Here is an 11,022-nt window from a genome sequence, read left to right as displayed (position 1 = left end):
GTTCAGGGATTAAAGAGGAAAGCGGGGTAGCAGGGGAGTTGCTTAAACATTTGGCTCATTAAGCAAACTGGAAACAAAGGAGAAGGGAAGCTGGTCTGCAGGCCTGTGTGTGTCCTCTGCTGAGGTCAGCAGCTGCCCCCCTGCCTGGCTCTACGTTCTCGCTCTCCCTCTGTCTCTGTCTCTCTCTCGATGGAGGGCTGGCACGGGGTACGATCCCCTAGTGGCAAAGGACCGCCCACATCAAGCCACGTTTACCGAGTCCCCAGGAAGGACTCCTGGGCTTTGGGAGCAAAGGGAACGGCAGGTGACAGACTCTTCCAGCCCTGCTGACACCCTCTCCGTCACTCCTGAAGGCTCTGCTTCTGTCTTCGTGCGGGTTGGGGTGGGGTGTGAAGTGACCAGGAGCCCAGGGCCCCTCCCGGGCCCAGAAGCCGCACCTCCTTTCATCTCCCTCGATGTCACGGGACCGTGGGGGAGGAGCGATGATGATCCCGCTTCACAGCTTCACAAAGGCTGAGGCTCCGCCAGGTCCAGAGACCTGGTCGCCCACAGCTCAGGGGGAGATTGGGTCCAGGTCTGGGTAAGTCCAGAGATGGAGCGCAGGGGCAGGGGCTTTGGGAGGGGCAGCAGAGGGAGCCGGGGGCAGGATCCCAGCTCGGTGGCTCCCCTTGCCCCGTGATTTCTCAGCTGGCAAGTGCCTGGGAGGTAAGAACGCAGGATGAGGGATGCTGTGGGCCCCACAGGGCCACCGGCTCTCAGGCCTCCTGGCTGACCGACCAGGAGCGGTCTCAGCCCAAAACGTGAATGGCTGCGTTTGTGGTCCTTCAAGACCTGATTTCCAACCGCCCGCCCCCCCCCCACCCCTCCCCGTGGTGTTGGCCTTGGGGTCAGTGTGTCAGTGGCTGTTCCCAGTTGCCACCCACCCACTGGCCAGCCCTTCTCAGCCTCCCCGTGGCGCCAGGTCCTGTGTCCATCTGAAACCCCTCTTCCCTCCTGCCTCCAGGCCAAGTTCCTGCCTCTCCGGAGAGACGATCTGCCTGTCCACCTCCACCCATTCCCTCCCTCCTTCTAGCAGCAGCTCCCCTGAAGAGAAGAGGAGACAGGCAGAGCCCCACTCAGGCATCCCCAGCGTTCATACCATGCTGGCTGGGCTCATGCTGGGCCCCGGGGACACAGAGGGGAGCCACACAATGCCCACCTCAACCTCGGCCACAAGGAGGGCTCACCTGACCTTCAGACTTCTGTTTGGGGTCCTTGCAGTCCTGGGAACCTGCCTCCCCTCTGGGGCTCCAGGGCTGGAGCTCGGGGCTTAGATGCCACAGATCAGCACATTCCATCCCCTTGGCCTGTTATTAGTTTAGAAGTGGACACATGACCCAGGCTAGTGAATCTTGGGCTTTTAGCTGGGATGTGAACAGGGAGCTTACAGCCTCAGGAGCTGCATTTTGGGACCTTCGGATGAAAATGGAACAGCAGAGCAAAGATACAGAGAGAAACCTGGTTCTCAGTGATATTGTTGAGCTGCTGGATCAAGCCTCACCTGAAAGCCAACTTACCACTGAACTTTTCACCACATGAGCCAATAACATCCCTTTGTTTTTTAAGCCATGTGGGGTTGGGTTTTCTGTCTCTAACAACTAGAATCTGGATAGGTATGGGAGGGGCTAAGGCAGGGGGTGTGTGGGTCTTCCTGTCATAGCCCCGGGATCTGAGCACTCAGGCCTACAGTCTGAGAAGCTGGCCCTGTCTCAATACATTCCTGGCCGTGACTCGTTAGCCTGTGTGAGCAAGTGTCATTTGGCACAGCTGCAAGTTCCTGGGTTAGTTTTAGGAGGAACGACAGCTCTGGGTCAGGAGCAGTTGTGCTCCGTAGTGATGCACAGCCTCGTGAATTAGCAGAACCACATTCTGACATTCCTTCCATTTCCTTCATCCTGGGGCCCAGTTCTTCCTGTGCATCATTTAGAGGCAGCAACAGGGGTCAGATGGGGTTGAGGCTGACCAGGCCTTTCTCCGTGTGGGGCCAAGTCCCCTCACCTGGCAAGCCAGAGGCCAGGAGTGTGACCGCCTCAGCCTGAGCCAGCCCCATGCCCTTCTATCAGCTGCAGGACGGAGCCACTTCAGGGAGGCCCTGGCCGTGGAAGGTGATCACCGGAGGACAGAAACGGGCAGGGCGCAGACACGGGGGAATGTCCACCAGCCAATGTGCGTGCGCTCAGCTCCACCACCGTTAAGGCAATGAAAACCATGGCAGCAGTGACAACACGTGTGTTCATGGCGTGGCAAAGACAAGCTGCCAGTAACACTCAGCCACGAGGGGTCGTAAGAAACGGGCACACTCGCATCAGGGCGTTTGGTACAAAGTCTCTGGGAACGATCTGGTCGAATCCACCAGAGCTTACCCAGCACGTCCACTTTGAGAGTCTACACCATGTGAGCATTGCTGAGTGCATCCTACAGGCCCACACCTGAGGGGGGTGCACCTTGTGGGAGGGGACCCGGGGTGCATCGCGGCACCCTCTGTGTGCCAGAGCCCGGCATCGGGACCAACGCTGACCGGCAGAGGCCCCTCCCTCTCTTTGATTTCCTGCATCAGGAAAGGCACACGCTACTGGGGAATGAAAAACAGGAGGTCGGTGATAGGAACTAAGGATTTCATGTCCCTTTATTTCTGTGGGCTTCCGAGGGCCCGTCGCGAGGGCTGGCACCCAGGAGGGACTCAATTCCTCCCTCGGATCTGGCTCAAAGGTCTGCCTCAGCAGCACCTGAGCCCATGCCGGGCCCTGCAGCACTGCTCCCCTCAGGAGGTCAGCCCTTCCCTTCATAACAGATGCTCCAGTGCCACCTGGGTCCAACTGGTACTCTTCCTACCAGCGCCCAGCAAACAGTCGGCTCCATCCGCATCGCTGGGACAGAGCGAATGATTCTGACCTCGAGCCCTCCCGCTGGGAAACTGGGGCTGTTTCCATGTACCTGAGGCCCTGTCAGCCTCAAGGTGGGTCTAACTGCTCCCTGGAGCCCAGCGGGGGCCGGGTGGCATAGGTATATCCCCTTAAACACTGGGAGAAACACCCCTGCTCCCGAGCTGAGCCCAATATGGGAGAGATTTCAAGAGGAGTTAAGAGTCCAGAGAGAGACTGAGGGCTCTGGTGACATCCATGGCCAGCGACCACCTCTCCAGGCGGCCCTGGAGCACTGGCCAGTCAATGGGATTAGATAGTCATTTCAAGATGCCCCCAAGGTCCTGCCATGCCCCAGGCTCCTGGAGGCCCACGAAATGGCTGATCTTTAAATATAGGCAGCGAGACTTCCTGAGAGCCACCCTCCCAGGCAGGGAAGGAGCCTTGTCCTCATGGGGCCCCACATGGCCCCTCCTCAGCCCACACTGGTTTCAGGAACACAGACCTGTGGGCCATGCCCGGGGTGCGGGGCGGAGCAGTGCTCCTGGGGGCGAGGCGGACACAGCCCTGGCTTCATTTCTCCCCGCGCGCAGGAGCTCCTCACGAGCGCTGCTGGGGTGCCTCCAGGGTCTCAGTAGCCTGGGCCCGCATCTGTGTGCTGCTGCCACTGGCCAGGGCCGGGGCGGTCTCTCCGACTCCAAGCTGCAGCCTCTGCCTCTGTGCAAAGCGGGTATGGCAGACCCCACTTCTCTGGGAAGCCCTGTGGGCGGCACCTTTTCTGGGCCACACCTCAGAGCCACACCTGCTGTCTCTGTGTGCGAGGGGCACTCAGTGCAATGCCCTTGAGCCTAATGAGCCTTAAGGCACAGACCACACATGCAATACCGTGCACACATGTATACACACACGCACCAATCACATGCACACTGCACACACGTGCAAACCCAAACAGGCTCACGGATGTGTACACTTACACACATGTACACACATGGCCCTCACCAGTCCTGGGTAGCCTCAGCTGTTTCTTTAGGCTCTGCCACCCCTGATGGCAGCTGGCTGGACCCCTGGGACCTGGCTGTGAGACCCTGACAGGGTCACGGTTGACCAGTGCTCACGGCCCAACCCAGTTTCTCCATCACTTGCACATGTCTGGAATGAAACTGACCTCTGAGACTGGTGCCGGGTCAGATCAGAGGACACAACTGCGCCCCCAGTGGACGCTCGCCCCACATGCCCTTCTACTCTGAGGAAGATGTTACACAGGCTGGGTACCAACCTCGCCTCCACCACTTACTGCCTTTTCGACCTGGGACAAATTGCTTACCTGTTCTGTGCCTCTGTTTCTTCACCTGAACAACAGGTGCACATCAGAAAGAGCTGCACTGCTGTGCAGTTTACACAAGATCTTCCTTATCGAGCCCAGGGCCTGACTTCTGGCAAGCAGGCAGGAAGCGTGGGCCCCTGGCCTGGAAGGGGAATTGGGGTCCTCCTTTCACAGACGGTAAAATTGAGTCCAGGAGGCAGCAGTGATGTGTCCCAGGTCCCACGGTGACTTCACCGGTGAACTTGTGTGGCCCAGGCCAGCCCCAGCCTTGAGCAGCCATTTACCCTGAGGTTTGCATATTGCTGCCCTCGTATTCCCTTCAGTGTTATTCATATCATATCGAGAGCTTCAGCAGCCCTGGGGAGGAAGCCACAAAGATGATCACGTTACTCTAACTGGAAATTAATGTACTGCCGGCAGTTCTAGAAGAAAAACAAATTATCTAAATATTTCAGATGGGGCAATAAAACATTTCCAGTTTGCAGCTGCATGTTCTGCTCCATTCACCATTTCAGTGCCCGGACTGACCCTCTGTCACTTGGTCACTGAGCCAGGCTTGAGATGGCAGAGAGAGGCAGGGGGCACCACGGGTGCTGTGAGGAGGCAGGCTTGCCCTGTCCTGGCAGTGGCCACCTCCCTGCTCTTGGCTCTGGGGACGAACATAGCCCCAGGCCTCCAGAGCCTGGGGTGGAGTGGGAGTTGACCTTTTAGCTTTATGATCGGAAAGCTGAAAGTTCAGCCTCTGCTCGTTGTTTGCACCGTAGCAGCGCCAAGTGCTGGCTCCCGCTGTGCCCCTCCGGGGCCGCCTGCCCATCTCCCCTCCTCCCTTTCGACACCCTCCATAGCCTGCTTCCCCCCCAGGGAGCCCACGCACGGAACCCGGCACGCGCTCTCGCTGTCTGAACTTGTGGAATCCACACAGTCCCAGCCCCAGGGTCTCGTGCCGAAATCTACACTGTCTCACATCGTCCTTGTGCAGACCCTATGGGTGCCCCGTGCACATCACCTCAGTCCTCTTGTTTCTGTGATGCCAGTGGCTTCTCACTGCAAGCCCTGCTGGCTCCTTCCCGAGGGCTTCCCCTGGCTGCACGAGGTGCTCATGCTAAGCTGGGCACAGGGTGGGCTGGAAGGGCCAGGAAGCTAAGATAATCCTCCAGGGCAGCTTTCAACCAGCAATGGAGGGAAATGCAAATGAGATAACCCAGCGTACACGCCAGACACTGGAGCTCTCACACTTATGGTGGGGTGTGAGATGGTACAGCCATTTTGGAAGATTGCTTCACAATTTCTTATGAAGTTCAACATACACCTCCCCGATCACCCAGCAACCTAACTTCTAGGTAATTATGCAAAAGAAATGTTAAAATATACCCATGTGAATTTCGGGGCAGCTTTATTCACAATACCCAAGACTCAGAAATGACTCCACTGTCCACTATGTGAATTGATAAACAAAGAGTTATATTCATTTAACGGAATAGTATTCAGCAATAAAAAGGAATGAAGTGTTGACATGCTGTGACATGGATGAACCTCGAAACCATTACGCTAAGTGAAAGAAGCCATTCAAAAGAATACTTATTGCATGATTCTATTTATATGAAGCTCTAGAACAGGTAAACTAAGAAATGGGGATAAAAGTAAGAACAGTGGTTGCCTGTGATGGAAATGTTCTATAATTGATCATGGTGGAGGTTACACTGCAGTATGCATTTCTCAAAACTCATTGAACGTAAATTATTGAATGTAAATGATACCTCAGTAAAAACGTTCATACTTGATCACTCCAAAAGTTCCATAGATCAATGAAGAATATGTGGAATACACATAAGAGCACAGAGTAAAAACAAAACCAAAAATCACCTGCAGTTATACTCCCCAGAGCTCATCACTCTGGACAGTTTTCTTTCTACAGTCATATTTCCCATATCCGGCATTCTACTATTCACACTGCTTTGCAGCCTGCTTGCAACGTCTCCAGCTGTCCTCCGTGCCCACCCCCAGCCTTCTCCACCTCTGACTGCACCGGTGGGCCCGGCCAGTGGGAGGCAAAATCGGGAGACCGGAGGGTGAGAGGCCAGAGAGGCCGGTATTTATTCCTGTGGCTTCTTCTATAGGTCACCTTGGGCTTGTCATGCCCTCAACAAAAGATGACAGCTCCTCTTGGGCAGTGGCCCTGAGGACACTGCCCTTCCCGAGTCCGGGAACGCCTCCTTCCCTCTTTTCCTTGGAGTCTGCTGACGTCACAGCTCTGCTGCTCCAGCCCTGGGTTCCCGCAGAATTCCTGCGGTGCCCTAAACCCGCGCATACCCTCCTAACCAGCCCCCTTGTGAGTAAACGCCCATGAATCGTTCTAATTTGAGCAGGCCATCAGTTTCCCGTCTGATCCTGACGCCGAACCGCTGGTGAGCACGGCTGTCGGTCCCTGGGCTACCGCGGTCCCCGCTGGACTAGCAGCTCTGACACAGCAGCCCGGAGGAGGACGCGTCCCCATAGCTACGGGGTGAGGCAGCGCTTCCGGCCAAGCAGGCGGGGAGGAAGGCCCGCCCCCGCCGGCCCGTCCCCGGCTTCCCGTGAGGCGTTGCGAGGCGCGACGTAGCCGGAAGCGGGTGGCGGTGGGGTGGGTGGTCGGCGGTCGTCCTCGGTGCGGTTCGCGGCGCGGCCGACCCCGGCCAGGACCCCGGCCCGGCCCCCGTCCTGACACGGCCCGACCCGGCGCGCAGGATCGAGCCCTCGGCCCGGTAAGCGCGCGGCCGCGGCCCCGAGGCCCAGACTCCCCTCGGGCTGGTCCACTGCCCCTGCCGGCGGCCACCCCCACCCGCCCCGAGGCCGCTGTCCGCAGGACCTGGAAGCGCCCACCCCGCCCTCCGCCGGCCACCCCGGGGCTAGTCCACGGGCCCCCGGCCGTCCCCGCTCCTCTGGCCGCCCCCGCAGCTCGCCCCCGGCCCCCAGCCTTCTTTCCTCTGAGGCTGTCACGGGCCGCTGCCCACCAACACCGCCTCCGTGGGGCGAGCCCGCCCTGCCCCGTCCCTTCCTTCGGCACCAGGAGCTGGTTTGGACACAGGGTCCCGTCGGGCCGGGGCTGAGCTTTGAAGGGGCTTCCACTCCTAGGAGGGAAGGGTCCTCCCCCTCGGTGTTGGAGAGGCCGGTCTAATCGGAAATGGCAGCCTCACCCTTGGCCGTGGGTGATCGTCTTGGGGGAGGGAGAGGAAACCAAGAAGGGACTTTGGAATTCTCTGCCAGTGCCCGTGCGTTTAGGTAGAACTGTGCTGCTCGTCTGCCCTGTTCAACAGCTGCGTCGCTGACCACCCATGTGAGAGTTAATTGTGTCATTTAGTGCAGGCCTAAGGGTTCCGCCATCCTCTGTTTCTGTGCCAGGTGGGGCTGTGATAATGGCCCAGGGGATAATTAGCGTTTAAGTTGGCTTTGGCATCCCTTTCTGGGATCGTAGCCTGCAGAAGTTCAGAAGTCATGGTGTTTTAAGTGAGAAACGGTTGTTCTTCAGTGTAGGTGCTTCGGGGGCCTCAGGTGGTTTCTGGGAAAGGTGAGCAGGATTTCTGCCTGTTGCCTGTGTAATAGCCCCAAGCGGTGTCCCTAAGTCATCCCTTTTCATCTCAGGCATTGAGGAAGTCCCAACTTAAGGAACAGCGTTCTGCCGGCTGACAAGTGGCCTTTTCCTGTAAACTGAGAAGTGTTATTTGGTTCACCGTTTACTGAGGCCACGTTCACTTGCACAGAGCTGTGTTTGGTTTCAGGCATTAATGTGCCACGGCCCGACCCGGCGCGCAGGATCGAGCCCTCGGCCCGGTAAGCGCGCGGCCGCGGCCCCGAGGCCCAGACTCCCCTCGGGCTGGTCCACTGCCCCTGCCGGCGGCCACCCCCACCCGCCCCGAGGTCGCTGTCCGCAGGACCTGGAAGCGCCCACCCCGCCCTCCGCCGGCCACCCCGGGGCTAGTCCACGGGCCCCCGGCCGTCCCCGCTCCTCTGGCCGCCCCCGCAGCTCGCCCCCGGCCCCCAGCCTTCTTTCCTCTGAGGCTGTCACGGGCCGCTGCCCACCAACACCGCCTCCGTGGGGCGAGCCCGCCCTGCCCCGTCCCTTCCTTCGGCACCAGGAGCTGGTTTGGACACAGGGTCCCGTCGGGCCGGGTCTGAGCTTTGAAGGGGCTTCCACTCCTAGGAGGGAAGGGTCCTCCCCCTCGGTGTTGGAGAGGCCGGTCTAATCGGAAATGGCAGCCTCACCCTTGGCCGTGGGTGATCGTCTTGGGGGAGGGAGAGGAAACCAAGAAGGGACTTTGGAATTCTCTGCCAGTGCCCGTGCGTTTAGGTAGAACTGTGCTGCTCGTCTGCCCTGTTCAACAGCTGCGTCGCTGACCACCCATGTGAGAGTTAATTGTGTCATTTAGTGCAGGCCTAAGGGTTCCGCCATCCTCTGTTTCTGTGCCAGGTGGGGCTGTGATAATGGCCCAGGGGATAATTAGCGTTTAAGTTGGCTTTGGCATCCCTTTCTGGGATCGTAGCCTGCAGAAGTTCAGAAGTCATGGTGTTTTAAGTGAGAAACGGTTGTTCTTCAGTGTAGGTGCTTCGGGGGCCTCAGGTGGTTTCTGGGAAAGGTGAGCAGGATTTCTGCCTGTTGCCTGTGTAATAGCCCCAAGCGGTGTCCCTAAGTCATCCCTTTTCATCTCAGGCATTGAGGAAGTCCCAACTTAAGGAACAGCGTTCTGCCGGCTGACAAGTGGCCTTTTCCTGTAAACTGAGAAGTGTTATTTGGTTCACCGTTTACTGAGGCCACGTTCACTTGCACAGAGCTGTGTTTGGTTTCAGGCATTAATGCAGGAGTTCTTGGATTATATTTCAAGGCAAACTGTAGTTTTGAAAGTTAGGAAGTGTTTGTTTTTTATGTATTAAAGTTAGCATTTCACAGAAGTAAAGGATTCTCACGTCCAAAAAAAGTTCCTTTTAAATCCGAGCCAAGTCATTTACTTTTCACGTATTTCCCTTGCTGTACTTTTGCAGACACTCTCTCTGCCTTCTTTTACGCAGTTAGAAATTCAGGGCAGGCTCACCCCAGTTCTGACTTTTGTTTGCCTGGGTCCTGTTGGCCAGAATGGGAGCCTCTGGGCAGGCACAGTTCTCTGGAAAGAGCTCCCAGGGGCCACCCATTTCTGCCTTCGCCCTGTGGGTGACTGGAGCTCAGCGTGAGGACAGGGTCCCGCCTGGATGGGTCGGGCCGGGTGCTGGGTGCTGGGCAGGATTGTGGGTTTAGGTGTTTGCCTTCAAGACTGTCATGCACAGCACAGAGAAATACAGAGCAGAAAGGCGCCTCCGGCGAGCCCTTGGCTTTGTTTCCCTCAGTTACAGAAAGCAGACATTTGTCTCCTAACCTCAGCTGGCTCAGAAGTGGGCATTATGGGCGTTAGGCATCCTGGGGCTCAGGATTCAGGAGGCCTGGGTGTGGGGAGAGGCAGGGTCCCCTTGGGAGTAACCGAAGGTGACTGCTGCTCCTGGGATTTTCACGCTAAAGCATTGGCAGGGAAGCTGGTTGGAGCAGTCCCTCACAGACAGTGGGGTGCAGGGTCGGAGGCTGGAGACACCACCAGCAGCCCAGGTGTGTGGCTCTGTCCCTTAAGCGGCCTGTGTGTTCTGAGAGGACGCACGCTGCCGGGGGAGCTGGAGGGACAGCCTGCAGGTCCTGGTCACGAGGGAAGGGCCAGCCTGAGACTCAGGCTGGGCATCCATGGGGTTACTTTACTGCCGACACCACGCTGGGCTCCCTCCCCATCCCCCGCCTGAAACTTACCGGACCACCACTTGAACTTGAACTTTGCTGAAGCTAGGAGATCTATAAAGAAGTAAATGGGTTTTCTCTTCAGCTCAGGCTGTGTGGCTGCTGTTCCCCGGCAGTGTCCCCCTGAGGCGCGGTGGCAGGTCTGCTGGTCCATAGGCCCCTGTCCTTGCCCTGCTGTGGCCATGCTGTCTGTCACCTCCATCCTTCAGATGGTCCCAGGGAGGCCAGCTTCTTCCCGTGTCAGTCGGGGCCACTACTTCCGCCCCAGGCCAGGAGCCTCCCTGCAGTGGTAGGAAGGTAGAGGGGCTGCGGGGGCCGAGAATGTGGGGCTCCCTGGCTTCGGATACTGTCATCCCAAGTCTGATGTGTCGCCCTGAAAAGGGGAAATGAGATTTAACAGCCAGTCTGAGCACGTTTTGTGAAGACCACCCCTTGCTGTGAACTTCACCAGAAGGCGGATGTTTTTATAAATCGTGTGGTCTTGATGGTACATGATGAGCGGCCTCCAGTAATTGCGCATTGCCCCTAATAATCACGCTGTGGTTGGCCCGGGAGCGTCCAGACGGATCTCGGCTTTTCTTAGCATGTGGAGAGCAGGTTCCTGCAGTAAGTAGCCCTGTTCCCCTGCAGCTTCCAAGCACCTTCATGGAATTTCTTGAAGTCATACTTTGTAGTGTGTTTGCACCAAAGGTTGATCTTCTTGTGAAGTGACCTATTTGGAAGTTGGAAAGTTTGTTTTCTTCTTTCACAGCGCCATGGCCAGCCCGAGAACCAGGAAAGTTCTTAAGGAAGTTCGAGTGCAAGATGAAAACAACGTAAGTGTCCGCTTTTCCTTGACACTTGGCTTAGGTTTCGGGGTCCTCTCAGAGTTGCTCGCGGCCTCAGAGTCCTCCCTCCCTGTCACCGTTGGCCTCCCAGCCAGCCTCCCTCTGCCCCCTCTGGGGGCCCCCCATTGGGTCTTCGGGGTTCCTGGGCCCTGCCCCGCCCCGCCCCGGGTGAGTCGCCTGGACGCT

General features: G+C 57.7%; 1 protein-coding gene across 1 annotated transcript in view; it reads left to right on the top strand.

Moving 5' to 3' along the window:
• The first annotated feature begins 6,884 nt into the window (after positions 1-6,884).
• ARFGAP1 (ARF GTPase activating protein 1) overlaps positions 6,885-11,022 on the top strand; it is a 13,608-nt gene continuing 9,470 nt past the window's right edge. Inside the window, exons 1-2 of the mRNA XM_007462248.1 lie at positions 6,885-6,965; positions 10,761-10,824. Coding sequence (XP_007462310.1) covers positions 10,765-10,824 — 60 coding nt within the window. The 5' untranslated portion in view covers positions 6,885-6,965; positions 10,761-10,764. The remainder of the gene's footprint in view (positions 6,966-10,760; positions 10,825-11,022) is intronic.

This window comes from Lipotes vexillifer, unplaced genomic scaffold, assembly GCF_000442215.2.
Source record: "Lipotes vexillifer unplaced genomic scaffold, Lipotes_vexillifer_v1.1 scaffold1798, whole genome shotgun sequence".
Lineage (NCBI taxonomy): Eukaryota > Metazoa > Chordata > Mammalia > Artiodactyla > Lipotidae > Lipotes > Lipotes vexillifer.
The sequence above is the reverse complement of the archived record's forward strand: the minus strand, read 5'-3'. Positions and strand labels throughout refer to the sequence as shown.